This window comes from Eptatretus burgeri, chromosome 4 (assembly GCF_056783735.1).
Source record: "Eptatretus burgeri isolate ZD-2024b chromosome 4, Ebu_testis_v1, whole genome shotgun sequence".
In the NCBI taxonomy this organism is placed as follows: domain Eukaryota; kingdom Metazoa; phylum Chordata; class Myxini; order Myxiniformes; family Myxinidae; genus Eptatretus; species Eptatretus burgeri.
The window spans coordinates 59,758,536-59,780,231 of record NC_140964.1 but is presented as its reverse complement, the minus strand read 5'-3'; the positions used below and the strand labels follow the sequence as shown (position 1 = coordinate 59,780,231).

The 21,696-nt window shown below is 36.3% G+C and overlaps 1 protein-coding gene across 1 annotated transcript in view; it reads right to left on the bottom strand.

Annotated features, from left to right (window-relative positions):
* The window catches only part of LOC147028148 (myelin transcription factor 1-like), a 247,140-nt gene that overhangs the window by 135,560 nt on the left and 89,884 nt on the right, over window positions 1-21,696 (bottom strand). The window contains exons 8-11 of the mRNA XM_085878292.1: window positions 8,103-8,811; window positions 7,236-7,367; window positions 3,676-3,766; window positions 1,969-2,079 (exon numbers count right to left, since the gene is read on the bottom strand). Coding sequence (XP_085734418.1) covers window positions 1,969-2,079; window positions 3,676-3,766; window positions 7,236-7,367; window positions 8,103-8,811 — 1,043 coding nt within the window. The remainder of the gene's footprint in view (window positions 1-1,968; window positions 2,080-3,675; window positions 3,767-7,235; window positions 7,368-8,102; window positions 8,812-21,696) is intronic.

Below are 21,696 nucleotides of genomic sequence, written 5' to 3'. Positions count from 1 at the left end.
CACACCCCAAAACAAACTCATGTCAGAACAGCTGTACATACAACGACACAAGAGAGTTTATAATGTAATCTGCCCGCACATCTGCAAAAACTTTGCTGTCACAGTTCCAGAAAATTTGTGGGAACATGAACCAAAAATTATCACTGAAAACATGGAAGTACTGACCGCTCATGTACAGACTAATGATCCCATCGAGTGTGAACATCGAAAACAAAGTGTTGCAACCAGATATCATACTTCGGTACAAAAAAAAGAGAGAAGAAGGCATTGCTTATTGAGGTGTTAATACCAGTGATTTTGGACTCAATGATGCAGAAATCAAGAAAATGACCAAACACCAAGAGATCTCAAGAATGAAGTCAGAAGATCCTAGAAGCTGAAGAATGCCAAAGTTGTACCAGTGATAGCTGGACCTACAGGAATGACAAAGAACCTCACAGAGATAGTAAAAATAGGGGTGATACCCCTGGGTGCTCACCTGGTAGTGGCTGGATAAGATAATCAGGCAACCACTGGTAGGCATGGATGACCCACAAAATATATAATGGGGAAGAGAGAAAAATGCCTTTGTTTCATCGAAATTGTGTGTGTGGTTTCAGAAAAGAAAGCAAATACATATTTTGCGGTGCAACTCCCCACCCCCGAAGAACCCCTTAGACCCCAATACTTTTTCATGTCATGACCAAACTTTGGTATATCATGGTTGTTGAAGATGGTGGTCAGGTTTCATTAGAATTGTTTGTAGTTTCTGAGATAAAAGCAAATGCATATTTTTGGGGGCAAACCACCTCTCCCCATTGACCCTTCTGGACTCCAATTTTTTTCAATGTCATGAACAAACTTTTGTACATCATGGGTGGTGAAGATGGTGGTCAAGTTTCATTTGAATTGCATATGTAGTTTTGGAGAAGAAAGCAAATACATATTTTGGGGTGCAATCCCCCTTATATCCCCTGAGAGCAGATTTTTCTGTCATGAACAAACTTTGGTACATCATGGGTGATTAAGGTTGTCATGAAGTTTCATCGTAATTGTGTGTATCATTTAAGAAGAAAGCAAATAGCTCTTGCGGGGGGGGGGGGGGGACCCACTCCCCCCCACCCCTCCCCCCAATAAACTCTCTCCATAGACCCCTTCAGACCCCGTTGTTGGTTTTTTTATGCCATCACGGGTGATGAAGTTTGTAGTAAAATTTCATTGAAATCATATGTGCCGTTTCCGAGAAGAAGTTGCAAGTATTTATGGATGGACGGACAGACGACGCACCATCCCATAAGTCCCCGGAACTACTTTACAGGTGAGCTAAAAACCATCCCTCGGAATATTATAGCAAACAAACTACAATTGGAATCTGTCCGGGGCTCAACGACGATCCTGATGAGAGCCCTCGGCACAAAACTTTGAGAACAGAAAACTTCACAGATTGGTCCATGAATCGTGACCCCCTTACTGAACTGAAGGTGGATGATTTGACCCTACCCTGGGATGACTCCATTCAACATTCTGAAACCCACATATGTAAATACCAATCAACGACACACACACACACACACACACACACACACACACACACACACACACACACACACACACACACACACACACACGATAGAGGATCTTTTTGTTCATCACCGTACATTGAACTAACTTCAAAAAGTTGCCTGCTATAACATCAGACAGAGAGCACTATAGTGCAGAGATTCAGGATACTCAACATATATCCAAGACAGAGAAGGATATTTGAGAGGGGGGGGGGTGGTCATGCCCCACCCTCCTATCAAATATCTCCGTTTTCCAACATGACATCTAGCTCTAGCATACTCTATCATGACAAGTAGTACCACAGACGTCTTTCATTTGATTCTCAAGGCCATTTCGAGTCATGACAATTCATATTATTTACATAAATTCTTGTTTCTGTAATGGATGCAAAGCTACATATTAATCACCAATGATTGGCAAACATACCTCAGTACACGGTCAGATGATTGGCTCCCTTTTGGTGTGTCCGATGCCTCATGGTGCTTCTCTTGGGACTTCGCTAGTTTAGCAGCAGCTGCTATGGGACATCCAGACAAGCTGAAGAAAAGGAAATAAGAAGGAGCTGGAAAGCATTTCAAAATGCAAAGCCTCCGCTATGTCCTCAAACCAAACTTGACCTGAGAGATATTCAGAGAGAATAAAAAAATATATCCAATTCATTAATTAATCTTCTCCATATTCTCATAATAAGGGTTTGTTGAAAAGTTCATGACAAAGGCTAAAATGGAAAATGAAATTCAGAAGCGATAACAAAACCTGGCTGCCTCGTGCTATGTTGGCAGATGGGCTAAAACAGCCTATATGTACTCACTGTGACATTGCCCTTTGACATTTTGACCCAATTGTTCATTAATCTTCTCCATATTCTAATAATAAGCGTTTGCTGAAAATTTGATGACAAATGCTCAAATGGAAAAAAAAAGTTATAGCCTGGACACACACACGCACGCACGCACGCGCGCGCACGCACGCACGCACGCACACACAATCTCTCTTACACTGTAGATGATGATATGAGAGGAAAAAATATTTTATCCCTTTAAATTGATACACAGCAATCATTAAATAATTATTTAACACTATTTCTGAGTATCATTTGTTTACTTCAACCAAATGTGTTTGTGGCTTTTCTTTCGGTGCCTTTGTTTGTAGCAATCAACACCCCTCCTCCACAGCCAATCATAATACTTCTTTCATTTTTACACAGCATACCTTACTTACAATGAACCAATTAACTAACAAATCAATGAAACAAGCCGGTAGGCGGACATGGGTAGTCGACTACCCAATAGAACCCGATGCAATGGGCCGTTCGATGGGGAATGACCTGAGGATTAAGCACAAGCAAATTCATGATTCTAGCTTCAAGGGTTAATGCTGCAGATTGTTTTTTCGTTAAAATACCCCCACATTTAGAGGTTTTTCGGCCGTTGCTGGGCAACGGAGGGGTCCATAGCAACGGTTCTTTCTCACACATAACTAGGACATACCATGAACCTAACATACCAGTTTCATGTATATCTGACTCATAGTCTCTGAGATATAACGAACTTCGTTTTTTTATTGTTTTCGACCAGGGTTCATTCAAAGTCGATCTTCTCCGACAGTTTTCATAGGATCCGGCTGGAAATTTTTGACAATATGGCTGAATGTACTGCCCACAGTCGCTCGTGGCCCGATTTTTGATTTTCGAAAAAATAATTTTTGAATGATTTTACAAAAATTTCAAAGTCCCGTTGCTTGGCAACGGTGGTGTCCATAGCAACGGTTCTCATTTGCACACAACTCGGTCATGGTATGAACCTACCAACCAAGTTTCATCGAAATCGCCATTGTATTAACTGAAATTGCCATTTTAAATACTGATAATAAGGGTAGAACAAATCTCAAAAAAAAAAATTTGAAAAAAACATTTTTTGGACTATATCGATGACCCAATAATTACCTAACTATTCAACACATCAATTCTGTGTCATCAACTTTGATGTCTGCCACCGAATCATCAATTCCCCTGACTGAATGTTTATGAACTCCAGTGTTTTTGAGGCTTGTTTTCAATTTGCAGATTAAGAACAACGTGACGTCATAATGAAATAATTGCAAGCAAGAATTTCATCACTTAAATGTGCTTACCTGCGGTGTGAGTTGCGGTTGCTGTTCACATGACCCTTTCCTGTGCAGCCTGGAGTTGGACACTTTAGTACGTTCTCGTGCATAGCTAGGACTGTGGTTGGAATAACGAGAATGAATAAAAGTATGCGATCGTATTTTTTTCGTTGAACATTTAAGGCATCTGTTTGGTCATATTGCTTAATTTTAAGGAGTTACAAAACGAATTCAGAGAGTTCTCCGAATGAGATGCTAACTACAGTCCAAGACATGCCACGGGTTTTTCTCTTCTATGTAAGAATACTTATAACAAGTAATAAATTAACTTTCCATAACTCATTCCATGGACTTAGATATTTAATCATTAATGTGACCATTATATTTAATGTCCATCAACTAATGCTGAATAGCAGATGGGACACCCAGCCTAGCATCCATCCGAGGGAAGACACACTTTGTGATATAACACCCTGCCTGGGAAGCACCAATCTGACAATATGATGTGGACCTGGGACTAGAACCCAGACTAAATAGCTCAAAGGTAAGTGTCCTACTTCTACACCATCATGTTGGACTATTGCGAGTTTCCCTTTCCGATAACTTCTTTTAATACCCTTCATACGTCACTGATCCTCAAGCTGTGTGTTGGGTTGTCAAATCTCTTGACGATCCTCCCTGTATCACATGTCCCAGTGCAGTAAGCGTCTGCACATGGCATTGGTAACTGATAATCAGGAAGCACAGTCCAAGTGGAATTATTTATTTTTGTATCTTTTGTATCGTTTCGTTTTGTTTACAGGTTTTCATAGAATTCTACTGTAGTTACTTTAATATAAACTTCCTCGCTATTAAATCCATCGATTAATTTAATGACCTTGGTCAATTCCATACTTGTCAATGTTAGCCTAAGTCGATTCCCAATAATAGCCGTTGATTGATTTTTCTCATTATTGCTCCAAGAACATGATAATTATATGACTTACACTTTCTCATTAAACTAAAAAATACTTATATTTTTGCAGCGAAGCATCATGGTTTAATGTTGGATCATTGTACACCATGGCCACAAAGTGGGAGATTCGATAATTACCTCTGCCACCAAAGTTGGACGGAGGTTGTTTTCATCCCTGTCTGCGTTTGTCTGTCTGTGTGCAGGATAACTAAAAAAAAAACACTGCGGACGGATTCGGAAGAAACATGTTGGGTGTGTGATCAGGACAAATTGATTAGATTTTTGTGAAGATCCAGATTCGGATGAAACATTTTGTGGGTGTCTGATAAGGACAACTTGATTCGATTTTGGTGAAGATCCAGATTCGGATGAAACATTTTGTGGGTGTCTGACAAGGACAAATTGATTCGATTTTGGTGACGATCCAGATTAGGATGGTACATGTTGGGTGTGTCTGATAAGGACAAATTGATTCGATTTCTGTGAAGATCCAGATGATACATGTTGGGTGTGTCTGATAAGAACAAATTGATTCGATTTTTGTGAAAACTGAGATTCAGATGAAACATGTTGGGTGTGTCTGATAAGAACAAATTGATTCGATTTTGGTGACGATCCAGATTCGGATGAAACATTTTGTGGGTGTCTGATAAGGAGAAATTGATTCGATTTTGGTGAAGATCCAGATTAAGAGGAAACATGTTGGGTGTGTGACAAGGACTAATTGATGATATTTTGGTGAAGATGAAGATCCGGATCCGAATTTTTTTTAATTTTTTTAAGTCATTCTTCACCATTGAGAGACAGGGTGAAAAACGATATGTAGCATGATATCTCAAAACGTTGTGGTCGAATTTGGACAGACTTGGTGGACAGGTTTGGTGTTTGAAAAGAACAAGCCGATTTGATTTTGGTGAAGGTCCAGGTGCAGATCCGGCCTATCAGTGAGATACAAAATGTAAGCTGCTCAGCCTGACGGAGCTATGCGGTCGACTGAGTGCCATTTTAGTTTAATGTGTAATAATGGGTTTTCAGGTGACCGATGATCAGTGACGAAAGCCCATACACCATAAACAGGAGATTGAATCCTTCCTGTGACTTCCACAAGTGAGTGCAAGTGTTTTAACATTATTTGAGCCCATGAAGCTGATCAAACAGGTGAATAGGAATGACTCCCCCCCCCCCCCACTTCATGGTCAAACTGTAATTGGTGTCACTATAGCAACTAATGTTATTGGTATTTAGATAGAATTGAAGTTTTAAACCAGTATCTAATGAATCAAAATGGTTCCATCTATGATGCTTACCTCTTTGGTCTGCAAAGACCTGTGTTGAATCGCCACCTCAATGGGCTTATTTTTATTAAGATATTGCCCGATTATTTGCTGAAGCCAATCCAGCTATCGTTATACTATTACCAGTATGCACCTTGTAGGTGACGATAGATTCAATTACATGCCAGGGTTAAAGGTATTCCGCCATCCACAAGTAGTTAAATTAAAACACATAATGATTGCATATATTTCAAGCTGCCTTTTGCAAAAAGCTTCTTCACACACAATCGGATAATTATTTTTTAAATTACAATCCATGGCACAAAAAAAACAAGGAGCATTGCTTTCTAGAACAAAGAGGATGATAATTAAAAAGATGAAAAGTAAAAGATGTGACAGCTGAAGGAACTGGCACACACTCATTAACAGGCTCTCGGCCCCTTTACTTTCAAACCAAAGAAAGGAAAAAGAGACAAAGGATGAAAGGAAGACAAAAACGAGGCATGTTGATCAAGCTATCATTAATTCATATATATTGCTGATGGCACCTTGTGATGTTGATGTGATATTTAAAATGTTATTTTCATTCTCCGCACATTCATCCCCATAGGGGCTGCAGCAGGTGGGGATGGAGGGGGGGGCGGGGGAAGGTAGTGCGGGGTCTCAAAATTCTCACTACACAGTACCTCGAAAAACTCATCAGGAAATTAAAATCAGGAAACTTTAAACTAATCCTAGATTTGGGGTGATCCTGTCATCGAGTCAAATTTTCTCACTTCACATGACATTTTATTGAGGGAGTTACAAAGCTTCAGGAAAAGTGATCTACTTCTGGAGGATGAGGTTATAGCTTTGGAGTTATGAAAAAAAAATCCAGGTGGCTAATAAATGACCTTCAGAGATTGGATAACCGGTTTAAAAGGATGGTCTAGTCTCCACGAGCAAGTCCTTATTTCATGGATGACTCAATGTTTTCTGGGAAACAGCATGTGCAATAAAAGATTGCTTAAAATAAAATTACCACCACTCCTGCACTCCAAGGTGAAATACAACAACAATAATAATAATAATAATAATAATAATAAAAAATAGATAATACAGATTTCTGCTATTATTTTAATTGCAGAGCTGATTTAACTTCAAATCCCCTGACAAGCAGTATGGAAGAATGGATGTACCAAGAAAATTCAACCACTGTTATTTTCATTCCACCCCACAATCATCCCCGTCGGGTTCCAGTGGCTCGGATAATTGTGGAAGTTGAGGGCGGTGGGGGACTTAAAACTCACAATGTACAGTACCTCGAAATGAAGGCAATGAAATGGGAGAAAACTGCGAAGAAAACAAAGGCAGCTTACTTTCTGGAGGAACGCGGTCTTTGTGCGGACAGCCGGAGAGACTGCGATGGTGGGGATACAACCCTGTAACATGACCCACGCCATCACAGCCAGGTGTTGGACACTTGCTTTCCTTCTTCTCAACCCGCAGATCTGTCATGTTAAAAAACATAAACAATGTTCATGTGGAAACAGGTAATTTTGTCTAATTCACTGAAATGACACAGAGGTGTCTTCTTGTTTGAGTATGTGCAGCGCATGTCTGTCAGTTACATCATCTCTGGGAGCACAGCTGCAAGCCATGATGCAGTTCCCCTTGTAGGTTATGCCAGGAATTTGGAATCTTACCAGGATACTGGCGATAACTCGCCCACTCGTCAACGAAAGACACCGTGGGATATTTAGTGTCCAGAAGCATATGCAAGCAAACGGGATATTCAGCTTCATGTCCCATTCAGGGGAGGCGCATTTATTTGTCTCCGAAGCACCAGGGTGGCATTTTATAGCATATTCGTGAATTAAACCCAGACTAAACTTAAATGTGAGTACACTATGTACATCTGAACTATACTATCAGGCCATGTTGTGAGGTCATTAGTCAGAGGTGAAATGCTCAACCCACTTTCATATATTTGCGCACACACACACACACACACACACACACACACACACACACACACACACACACACACACACACACACACACACACACACACACACACACACACACACACACACACACACACCAAAGTCTGGCATATTTCGTTTATCCCATTTGATAGGGTGATATTTTCGTGTTTTAGTTATACATTTAAAGTTGTATAACATCTAATTCCAATAAATAATAATAATAATAATAATAATAATAATAATAATAATAATTAATACCTTTGTGATAGCTTGGTTTCCTACTCGGGACTCCAGAGGAAAAGATCCTTCTCTCCTCTGCATCATGGTGGCTGCTAGACACGTCTGCCAGCAAGCGACTCGCTTGCCCAATGCCGAGTGTCCGCTCCCTCAAGAACCTCGCTCTCTCTGTCTCAAGTGCAACTGCTGCTTCAAGAACCAACATATTTCCCTTGCTTGCATCATAAGATTCACAATCATGAGATCCTTCTGATTCATCATAATCTTCATTGTCATCAGAGGAGGAACAACTTGAACTCTCTAGATCACGGCCTGCTTTTCCAACGAGCGTAGACCTGTTTTGCTCCACACCCTTTCCTCTTACTTGTGATGGTGAATTTCCCAAAGCAAGTCGGTCAGTCATTCTCTGAGGTCTTGCCATGGATCGATGGATTTCTCCAGATGGCTGCCTTACCATCAGGCTTTGCTTGTCTCTCTCAAATTTCTCCATCATATCTGACCTAGACTCCTGAAGTAAATCCATTCCTGTTGATTTGGTGTCAGGCAGCAATCTTGACCTGGTCTCTCGGTCAGACACCACTTCACTTCCCAGTGAAAGCGCCAGATCATAGCACTGGTTTCTCAGACACTCAAGGCTGCTGAGGCATGTAGCCTCGTCGTCAGCAAGGGGCACTAAGGAACGGCTTCCCCAGCCATCTTCAGTTTCACACCATTTGTCTTGCCTTTCAACCTGTGCACCATAGAATTGTGGAATTATATCAAAATTACACTTTACACAACTCTCTCTCTCTTCAGGTGCAAAAAGGTGTGCATGTTTTACATCTTCTTTCATCTTTAGATCATGATGTTATACTTTAGACTTGTTCAATGTTAGACATTAGACATATAGAGCTATACTCCCACTTATATCATCGCATTAGCCATTGGACAACTGGGCAGCACATGGGGTAATAGATGATTAATGGGGTTTCTGGGAATCCCATTCAAATGAATGGGGGGGGAAGGAAAAACTTTCTGACTCAAGCCCCAAAAGCTCAAAATATGAGACTGATTTTCTCCCCACCTATCCCCTTCCCTTCCATACAAGCAAATATAAAATTGAGACTATGAAAGATTAAGACTTACTGATTAAAGCACTTCTTCCCTTTCATATTTTCATTCCACTCAAAGAGCGAACTAACGTATATTTGCACATGTTCTACTTTAGGGAATAACTTGATTTTCTTATAACATTCATTTCCATCGAGTATATTCACTTTATCTCTTCAAGCACTAAAGAAAGGGCTATCCCTCCTTTGGTTTTGTAAAATGGGGAAGTGCTTTTAAGAGCACAGTCGTGCTGTGAAAATGAGGAAGTATTATGTGCCCATGTCTCTCATGGTGATATCTTGCATCATCAGAACACTAACAGAACAAAGTTTAGCTAAAAACACTTTTAAACATAGGTTTTATCAAAATCATTCAAAGCAAGATGTTTCATTTTCATGTTAAAATGAGTCAGTCTGGAGTCAGCCAAGCTGCCTCGCCCGAACCAAGCCAAAAAATTCCGAAGTCATTTCCTATGTGGGAATTTCCACCCTGGAAAAACCATTGTTCTGTAATCTCCCATTACATCAGCAAGTTGCTTATTTAAACCAACTTGTGTGCCAACCGTGTTTTATTTCGAATATGGAGCATTCAGATTATTACTACAACCCTGCAGATCAATCATTTTCACAAGATGACAGGTGAGATCCTTAACCAAATTCATTATTTGTTTTTTAAAACAGAATTATATCACTATACAACCAATAAAAATTGTATGTCTTTTTCTCACAGGTTGTCCCCCCAATCATAACATCGTTGACAACTGATGTTGAAAATGAATTATTTGAATTACACGATGAGTGGATAAAAATGAATGACTTCCTTGAAGACATTTATTCGTTTCGAAAATAATTGAATGGCATTTTTCTTGGATGGCAAGAAATTCTCTCACGTCCTTTGATCTTGAATGACCCGTGTCCAAGGTGAGAAATTATTGCTCTGTCTCTGTCTCCGTGTGTGTGTATATGTGTGTATTTGTGCTTGTGTGTGTGTGTTGTATGTGTATGTGTATGTGTATGTGTATGTGTATGTGTATGTGTATGTGTATGTGTATGTGTATGTGTATGTGTATGTGTATGTGTATGTGTATGTGTATGTGTATGTGTATGTGTATGTGTATGTGTATGTGTATGTGTATGTGTGTGTATGTGTATGTGTATGTGTATGTGTATGTGTATGTGTATGTGTGTGTATGTGTATGTGTGTGTATGTGTATGTGTGTGTGTATGTGTGTGTGTATGTGTGTGTATGTGTGTATGTGTGTATGTGTGTATGTGTGTATGTGTATGTGTATGTGTATGTGTATGTGTATGTGTATGTGTATGTGTATGTGTATGTGTATGTGTAGGTGTAGGTGTAGGTGTAGGTGTAGGTGTAGGTGTAGGTGTAGGTGTAGGTGTAGGTGTAGGTGTAGGTGTAGGTGTTGTGTGTTGTGTGTTGTGTGTTGTGCGTGTCTTTGACTCATTATTATTATTATTTTTATTATGTATTTTTAAGTTTAAACACCTGTCTGGATGAACCAAACACACAACTTAATCTTCTGGAGGAATCTGTCATGACACTCCATCTTCTGGAGGTAAACGTTATATTTATTATTTTATTAATATCATAATATAATCATCTTTATATACCCTAATTGTTCTTCACTCTTTGTTTTGAATAGAATATGTTGATCGATTTTCAAAATCAAACCAAACCATCAGACTGCTGCGAAAGAAGATTTTGTTCAATGTTATTACTTTTGTTTAATTATAAATGTTTTCCTTATAATTATCTGATTTTGAATTACAAGAAAAGAATAAAGGAGATGTAAAGGGAAGGGGGGTTGGGTGGTTGGGGGAGGGTTAGGGTTGGGGGATAGGTGCGCTCCCCCAATGACCCACCACCCCCCTCATCCCTCTCCCCTCCCCGTGTGTGTGTGTGGGGAAGGGTGGTGGTCTGGATGAGGGGGGTGGTGGGTCAAAGGTGGGGGTGCACAGGAAGGTGGGGCTTGTGTGTGTGGGGAGTTGGAGCTTGTGTGGGTGGGTGGAGCTTGTGTGGGTGGGGCTTGTGTGGGGTGGGGTTTATGTGGGTGTGTGGGGTTTGTGTGGGTGGGGCTTGTGTGGGTGGGTGGAGCTTGTGTGGATGGGTGGGGCTTATGTGGGTGGAGCTTGTGTGGGGTGAGGCTTGTGTGGGTGGGTGGAGCTTGTGTGTGTGTGGGTAGAGCTTGTGTGTATGGGGTTTGTGTGGATGTGGATTGTGTGGGTGGAGCTTGTGTGGGTGGGTGGAGCTTGTGTGTGTGGAGCTTGTGTGTATGGGGTTTGTGTGGATGTAGATTGTGTGGATGTAGATTGTGTGGGTGGTGCATATTTATTAAATTAAATAAACATGTTGTGTGTGGGGAACTAATTAACTAATCACAAATTACGTGGATATGACGGATGTGGATGTGGCTTATATGGGTGGTGTTTGCGTGGGTGGAGCTTGTGTGGATGTGGCTTTTGTGGGTGGGGGCTTGTGTGGGTGGGTGGGGCTTATGTGGGGGGGGGGTTGGGGGGTGGGGTTTGCATGGGTGGGGATTGTGTGGATGCGGCTTTTGTGGGTGGGGCTTTCGTGGGTGGGGTTTTCGTGGGTGGGACTTGTATTGGCAGAGTCAAAAAGGGGCGGAGTTAAAAAGGGGTGGAGTCAAGAAAAATTCCAATTTATCTTTGTCTTTTGTAATTCCTGTGAATAAAATGAACCTAAAATCTCTTTCCCCTTTAAATCACATAATTTGTAAGTCCAAGGGGTTTTTTTCAATTTATCTTTGTCTTTTGTAATTCCGGTGAATAAAATGAACCTGAAATCTCTTCCCCCTTTAAATCACATAATTTGTAAGTCCAAGGAACTGCATTGACGACATCAACAATTTAAAAAAGTTCATTTGTCCATCGCTTGGTATAACCTTTTTCAAAATGAAATTTCGACCTGTATATTCTTACTATATCACCAACTTTGAACTTAGGCTTTCTGACATTAATCTCTTTTTCATATTTGAATTTTGTAAATATATCTGATGGTTTAATTTCCGTTGAGGTATGAATCGTATCATTGTACTTATCTGCAATGTCCTGAATTAAGGATAACCATTGTTGGGAACCGAGTTGAGTGAATTTTTTATATTGTCTCTCTTTTAAAGTGCGATTAAAACGCTCAATAACAACCGCTTTTCCTTCATTAAAGGTACTACATAATGTAATTCTGTTGTTCTTAAGAAAATTCATAAATGTTTTGTTGTAGAACTCTGTACCCTCATCAGTCCACAATTTTTAAGGTTTTCTCTTGCTTTTATTAAATATCTGATGAAAGGTTAACATAAGAGTATTACCTGTTTTGTTTTTTAAAGGGACAACCCACGCATATCCACTCGTCAAATCAATAACGGTTAAAGCACACTTGTACCCCTTATCATTATTGAGTTCAATCAAATCAGCGGACCAAATATAATCAACTTCCTTGGAATAAACCTTCCTTCTATTAAACTTTGTGATAATTGGATTATGTAATTCATCAGCTAATTGCTCTTTAATCTTAATGACATCATTAGAGCCTATAAGTTTTTTGAATTTCCAAGCCCAAGTTTCAATTTAGCACTGATCATCTTCTTCATGATAAATCTATCAACGTTTTCTCTCAAGGTTGGATTTTGTATCAGAGACAAATTAAACAACATTTCTCTATCGGATTCATGTTTTTCTTCCAACGTTGTGCTATTTCCATAATCAATATCATGCCTCATGCACACTTCATCAACCTTATTGATTGGTTTGCTCCACGGTTTAAGATTGTCAGCCTCATGTAATCTTTTATTCAAGTTTGTTCCTTCACCACAGAATGAATACCCTGGTAGATGTAATTCCCCTGGTATTCCAGTTGTTGTAAATTTACTTCCTGATAAATACTTTTGTATAAATCCCCCTTGTTTGTGTTTGGTGAATTCACTCTTTTTGAACTACACACCGAACATGTACCTTTTTGTATAACCCTATTATTTTTACGTTTAACATAGATATTTTACTATTGGTTTTCTTTTTACATTTGAGACAATAACTCATTTATTTATGTGAAAAATTCTGACAGAGTGTGCAAACCTTTTTAGTTTCCAACATGCACATTTGAGTCTTTATTTTTAAAACATAAAGAATCCTCAGAAATGTCTTCACTCTCTCCTCCATTTATTTAAGAAAAAAAATGTAAAACTTTAATCAAAGTCAATTACACCAACATCATCAATAATGTAAACTTTTACTTCTTTCTCTTCTTTATCTCCACTTTCTCGTTTATATCTTCTCCCTGAAATCGATGTTAATAGTCTTGACGCAAATATTTCTTATAGACTTGCCAATTCTTTGTTTACCTCTTCGGTGCGTTGAGATTTATTTGTTTTCTGTAATACCTTTAATCTTTTTATAATCTCACTGGTTTCCATATTTATATATATATATATATATATATATATATATATATATATATATATATATATATATATATATATATATTTATTCTCTCTCTTTCCTCCCTCTCCCTCTCCTCCTTCTCTCTCTTCTCCCTCTCCTTCTCTCTCTTCTCCCTCTCCTCCTTCTCTCTCTTCTCAGTTTCTTCAACTCCTTCCTCATCCCTTACTATCCTTGAACCACTTTCACCCCATAGAATATCATACATATATTCATCTGGATTCTGCGATATTCCTGAATCCACAATTATTTTTCTCATAATAGGAAACCAATAAAATTTCTTCTGATTTTTCTAAATGTGCCTTGGGTTTTCTTCACTGTAATTTTTTTTCATTATTTAACATTTCAATTAAATCCAAAGTTGTTGGTTTATTAACATCAGTATAAAGCCAATCTCTTATTGAAAATACCTCATTCTTATGTTGAAGAACATATTTATTAAAATACCGAATACCCCTTTCCTGAAGGTATGCTTGGACACAGAAATGATAATTTTCTTGAAGCCTTCTTGCTGTCATTTATGTATCAGAAATATATGACAGATTAATATAATGACAGGAAAAACCTCCCCATCTTCCCAAAGTTAAATCATTTTGTATTCCCTTACTTATTATATATAATCCTGTTCTTTGTGTTTTCATGATATAAACTATGGCAAAACCATTAGTGATTTTAGCCTTATTAAATTATTTTATTTGTTGTTTGTTTATCGTGCTTCCACAAAACTCATTCTCGGCACCAAGTGGATAATATTCTTCCTTACGAGACTGATTTAATTGTTCCATGCCTTCTAGGTTAATTTTAAATGACCAATTATACCATAAATCATTCATATCATATCCCCATTGTTCTATTCTCATACAAACGAAACGCCCTTCTTTATAAAAATTTATATGAATTGGAACTGTGAATTCTGTATGACCCGGAGATAAAATCAACACTTCTGTATCTTTGGAATACACAGCCATTTTATTTAAGGATATATATCTTGTGATAAATCACTTAATCTCACCAAGTCATTCATGTCAGTCGGGCTTGGATTATTTAATAATTTATAAGCATTTTTCATATCAATAATTTTTGCTATACTGTATTTCTGTCATTCAGCCTGTGCCTTTGTGTAATAATTTGATAAATCAATGTCCAGTTCTTGGGATACACCAAAGATAGAACCATCTTTACCAATACAAGTCATTCATATTAGATTAAAAATATGTCATTAAAAAATTTATTTTTGTTGAGTGGAAATAAGACATATCGACATAATTGACCACAACACTTTGAATTTAATTATTGGACTTGAAATGTTTGATAAACACCATTCTGTAAGAATTTTATTACTTCAACAGGTGGTGGAAGACCAAAACTATCAAAATAATATTTGTCTTGACAATTAAAATACAAACCCAATGAGAACCATTCCCATTATTATCTTCTAAGTTCATAATAATATTCTTTGTATGTTTAAACACGTTTCTTAATGCATTTCTCATACAAATAACCACATTATTAATTTTTAATTTCTTACATTATTTGATAAGTTCTAAATTTGATGTTGTATTCTTTCCAAATTCTTTAAACCACTCATTAATGCTCATTTATTTATTAGAAAGATATAATCATTTACCCCTTTTAGTTAATTTTACACCTGCTTGTGTGATAGAAGAAAGCATATCTCCAACTAACAATCTCGCTTTATCAGGCAGACTTTCAAGTTTTTCAGCAAAATCTACAATTACACCACTTCCACTAATTTGTTTCTCCAACTCTTTGTTATGTCTTTCCAATTCTTTTTGAGCCCGGAGTTGAGCCTTCCTTTTGTTGGCAGTTTTCACCAATGCTGAAACACCACCAGTCAATGCTCCAGCCACACATAAACCTCAATGCTTCAGCATAATCATTATTTTCCCAATTAATTTCCAATCTATCTCGTGGATAAAATGTTCCATCTCGAGAAACGCGAAGTTGTTTCACCTTAGCATTCGAACTCAATGCAATATTCTTTTCAGTAGCAGTATCACCATCTGGCTTTTTAAAAATGAGCGACAGATATCGTGGCTTTCCTTCCAGAACACCCAAATTCCATGTGTCAGTGGTTTGGTTCAGTTTAACGTGTTAGCATCTTCTTTAAAGGTATGATACATTGAGTGGTTTCTTTCAGTTAAGTCTTATATTCAACATCTCTTCTGTTTTAAGATTAGGAGTATATTCACAAATATACCAACTAATTTCATCAATTAGAAATTTATTCTGAGCAGCAAAGGCATTAGCCACACAAAAAGCAATCTATTTTCATTATCATTCCTTTGCAGTTGAAATCTAATTTTAAGACCATACAGAACTTTATCAGGATCACAAAATCCAAATATACCTTGAAGAGGAACTGCCACAGTAAAACTATTACCTGCTTTTGTATCATCATTATACATTCCTTTCATTTGACTATATCCAGGGTCTGTGTTTGTTCCCATTGCCATATCAGGAATAAAACCTTCGATAGCCCCTTTCCCATTCTATCACTAAATGAATATAGTGTCAATTTTATCATTTCAGATGTCGCAGAGACATAATCAACCGCTTCAACTTATTGTGTTCCAATGTACAAACGAACACTATCAAGCATTTTCCAGAAGAAATCATTTACGAGTGAAGAATTTGTGTTATTCCCAGCCTGAGTGAATGTAAATTTGCACAACAAGAAACTTTCGGATAGATTCAAATAAGTTAGTTGATTATTTATTTCAAAAATTTTTGTTCCATTTGTATTCCAGTCTGTTCCAGTTATTGCATTTACCGTGAAGTCGTCTTTTTTATAGAGTTTGAGATGACAATGATATCATCCAAATCATAGATACTATCAATTTCTTCCATACTTGTATTTATTGAGTAAAAAAGATGTTAAAACTTTTGAAACCCTGACCCAAGTATTTGAATTATTTTCTGTCGTTCTTGGGGAGACAACTGAGTTTTGCCTTTCTTAATTTATTTTATTGTTTGCAATTTATGGGATTCCTTTTGGGCATCTTTTATACTCTTTAGAGCACCCACTATATTTCCCATAGCAGAAGCAGTTGAACCAATTAGGTCTTTATGTTTAAGAATAGTTGAACCTATACCCATTCGAGTATCAATTATCCCATCTCCTTTTTTTCTAAATTGATGTCCAACACCCCCTTTGTCTCTGAGGTTTATAGTATCCTCTACCAAGATACATACCTTCACCCTCGTAGTATGGGGAAAAGAATATCCCATCCCCTGTAATTATTTTATATTTTCCCAACTCGTGTTTCCTCACAATAACCATTGTATTTATTTATTGGAAAACTTCACGTAGGTGAATTCTGATGGATATAATTTCTCCATTCAAAGAAGTCATGCGATTATCTTGGTTGGTTATCCTAAAATTTACTCTGTATACGGTTTTTCCTGACACAGGGAGATAAACCAGATTTTTGGGTTCCATATTGAATTTATAACCAATTGGGGTTGAGTATGTGCTGAATAAAAATATTGTATTTGTTCTTATTCTATCATTATAAGCGTCATCAATCAAATCACAGTGAATTAATACCGAATTTATGCCTGAGGATATGTGAATGACATTATCACTGTAAAACATCCCATTAGTTTCAATCTTTTTTGAGGAGAAACCCAAAAACTCTCTCAATGAATTATCAATTGTGAAATCAACCTTGGAGTTATTTTTAAGTTTAATCATTGATTTTGAAGTATGTTTTTGAATACCTATAACAATATTTTTTGATTCATCACCCTGTTCTTTCATAAGACGAGCAATATCGGAAGATATTTGAGAAATCTCGTATGCTCTAGGTGAAACTGTTATCCTTTTCTATTCACTTCCCGGATTATAACTAACCTTGTCATTTTTCTTGGTGATATTAAATAAGGTATTATAAGTTTCTATGGACCATAAAGATGCCTCATATTATTTTGTTGCGACAAGTTGTTGTGGGTATGGGAATGAAGATGTGTGGTCGCTTGTTGTGAAATTAAAACAAAGGATTGTGCTTCTCATCTTATTTAATATGGGATAAAATGTCTTTGTATTCACATTTATTAATTATTTTCAAGTTCATCAACTGGTCTAAAATGGCTGATGCTTCATTAAAACAATTGTTATTTCCAGCCTTCTTACGACCGAACAGCAATTACAGTCTATCAACTAATTGTAATGGGTCATTTTGAAGAAAACTAACACCTGAACCAAGCCTACTTAAAGCCTGAATAATGTGTTTCTCCTTCTCATTCTTCCTACTTTTACCAGATAGCTTAACCCTATAATTAAGAGAGTCCAGCAGATCAATATGTACTCTATCATCCTCATTTTTCATATCCAATGGTTGATCAAAATCCTTTGATTCATCCCTCACAGTTGAACCTTGTTTTCCCTCTTTTGTAAGAAGAAACATTAATCTCAGAGTTAGTTTAACAGGGAGTTGAGCAGAATTTAAGAACCCTAATTCATCATTAAATATCAATCCCATTTCTTGAACAAGATGAAATATTGCTGGTTGTTCTGTTGGAATGAGACCTGCTATGGTTTTTGAATCCACTGAATATTCATTGTTTTGAAGAGCATTCATAATATAATCAGGGGGATGATTAATCTCTTCCAGTTGTTGAAATAATCCTTCATCATCATATTCTAATGCTCTTATATGCTATAATTCTTCCTCCATCATTTTACTGAAATATTTAAACATTTGAGGTTTTTTCGGAGTATATTCTATTGTGCGAACTGTGGAAGCATCTATAATTTTTTATTGGGAAGTTTTTAAAAGTGGTTAAAAAAGTTTCTCTTGTTTTCTTTCAAATGCTTCTTCACCCATTAGTTTCTGTCTGCGTTTCTTCTTTATGTCTTCCTGTTGTTTTACAACTTTTGAAGCCAACTCTTGATGCTCCTTAAATCTTCTTGCTCTTTCTTTCACCTCCATTTATTTATTGGAAAATATCATTCACTGTATTATAAAAGGTCAAAAGGGAAATTTTCCTTTTCTTCATCATTAAAGTAGATGTGTTCAAATAAATCCTTTTCTTTAAATATTTCATCAAATTATTTATTAACATTAAACCGAGTTGTAATTTCTTCTTCACTAATACTTGTATCTCTGCTTTTCATACGTTTGCGTTGAGTTTCTTCATCAACATCAAAACCGAATGATAAAATCTAAACCCCATTTCCACTCAGATGTTTAATAATTGTCTCATTCATTCTGGATAAGTTTCTAATATCCCAAGAATACCAGATTTTAGTTTCTTTAACTCACTCTTACAATGTGAATATTTTGTTGTACCAAGAGAAACCTCCTCAAATATTTGACCTTCATTCCTCAATCACATATGTTCCTCTTCTGCAATATAGTAATAATCTTCACCTTGTACTTCTCCAGGTCTTATTGCTCGAGTTGTTGTTGATACAATACGAACTACATGGTGCTTTTTAAGCAAATTTACAATATTTTAATTTGTACTATACAAGAACCTTGATTTATGAAAGTTTTTTTCAAGAAGCAGATTTACCCACAAGATTTATAATAATAGTTGTCATTTATATATGTAATGGTTATAAAATAAAAAATATATCCCTTAATATCTCATCTTGTTTCACAACAATATATTTATATTTTTCAGTCGTGTGCTTCATATAAGCCCCAAATTCCTTTTTACAACATAATGTAGCACAATTGTCTCTCCAAACATTGTTTATGTCTATTGAATTTAACTTGAATAAAATAAAAGTATTAGCATTGTTTCTAATTGAGCGACGAGGGAGTTGAAAGTACGATTGACTAAGATAAATACAATTACAAGAAGAATGTCTCCCTCTTGTGTAGTCGCTGTCCAATACCGTTTGATTTCTCTCATTAACACAATTATCAAAGATAACGAGGTTCTTTTTTGATTTCTCCAAATCTTGGGGAGAAGGTGTATCATCCGTATTATCACTAAGAATACAAGATATCGGTTTTGATTTCTTTTTACATCTCTGTGCATCACAAAATAGTTGTATTATATCTTCAATGTTGTAATCATTTCGATTGTTTTGAAGTTTAAATAAACTGATTATATCTTCTTTTTGAAGACCAGCATTAAAACCCTGTGAGAGTAGTTGATACTCAGGTTGAAAACTCGACTTTGTGAAAATTATTAAATTATCATAATCCAAAAAGTTGGGAGTAAGGAGCATCTTTAAAAGTCAGCAGGTTTTTCCACACCCGCTTGAACCAACTATGAGACATCTTAATGAATTTGGAAGACTTTTATGGTTGTTAAATTTTATCTTCTTTTCCCAAATGGATAAAAAATCATTCATTTATATATTTGGAAAACAGGTTATTTAATTCTTCATTGGCTTTTTTAGAAACTTTATGTTTTATCCTAAATTCATGCTTAATTTCAAGATAATCCATTATTTGATTTATGCAATATCTTCTGTTGATATTTCCCTGAAAATGACAATCGTTAATCATATAAATCATCAATCCACGAAACATGGTCATCATTTGTTCAGTCTCTTCTCTTGTAAGAAAAGGTGTATTATCACCTTCATACTTTACATTCATTTCTCGAATCAATCTTGCAAAGTAATTCGTTTTTGGTGAAAATCTCAAAGAATTATATTCCTTTTTATATTTTTTATTATCATTAATTAGAAGATAATCACAGAATATACATTGTTTATAGGCTTTTGACTGTGTTTAATCCCCGTCTTTCACACGCAGGACAGTTCTCAAATTTGTCATGTGCAGACCAGGAAATTCAAGAGGCTCAAAATCTAGTAAACTATTCATATTTATAAAGTAAAATTTTGCTTCAAATAAAATTCATCTTCGGTACTTTCATTGATGCTTTCACAATCATCTATAAAACCACTTTCATAACTATTGTTTGAACACAAACTCTCGGTATCATAACTGTCTTCTGTTCCAACATAGATACTATCATCACTCTCATAATCTTCAATATCTTCATTTGAATAATGACTCGTATTTAATATGTAGAAAAAAACATTACCATCTATATCTATATACTTTTTTTCATTAACAGATTCAACTACAACATTTTTTACATTAAAGGTAATTTTAAAATGGTCCTTAACTAGTATTGAACGAAATGTCATTTCACCTGATTTTTTAACATCCTTTATTTCATCAGGATTTACATCTTTCGGGTTGTTCAAAAAAATACAAATTTCTCCTTGCATATTACAGATGGTTTTATCTTTTCTTTCTAAAGCTTCATCCATAAGGTTTTTCCTTTTTGATACTTTTTCTTGTTTCATTGCTTTTTCTAGTTTTGAATATATTGCCAGAAGGAGAGCAGAAAATTTGTTAGAGCTACTTTAATTGATGTTCTTCCAGATATACTAAAAGCCCTTCCACTGAAGGAAATTGAAGAACTCATATTATTCACCATAATTGTTTTTATCCAATAGTTGTTATATTTATCTTTGTTCAATTTTACATCCTCGACATATTTCTCAGTATCTTTTACAAATGAAGGGATTGATTGAAACTTGTATTTTGCGTCTTGATACATTGTATTTATAAAATGAAAAAAGTTGGAGGATAAAATGGTTTTATGCACAGATTCACCTATAAATTAAACAGAATTTTCATCAAGAAATTTTTATTTTAAGCAAAGTTTTGTTGTATAAATATGGTGAATACAACGTACTGCGATGTTTGTAATCATGAATATAAATGTTATTAAAAAAAACACCTTCAAACCAACAAACACACATTCAATCTTTTCAGACATATATCTCCACTTGACCAAGAAACAAAACATTGTGATAGATGTGATTATGATATTCTTTTTAAAAATTATAATACACACCTTCAATCACACAAACACAAGACCAATGAAGAAAGGGAAGGTGCCACTAAATTCTCCATTGAAAACACTGATGGGGCATTTAAAGGACATATAAAAATAAGATTGTTTCACTTTCAAGACCCTGGACCATCTTCAATCATGGAAGCTGTTGATGTGGTTAAACAAAGTATTGAAACTATAATTAAAAACACATTACG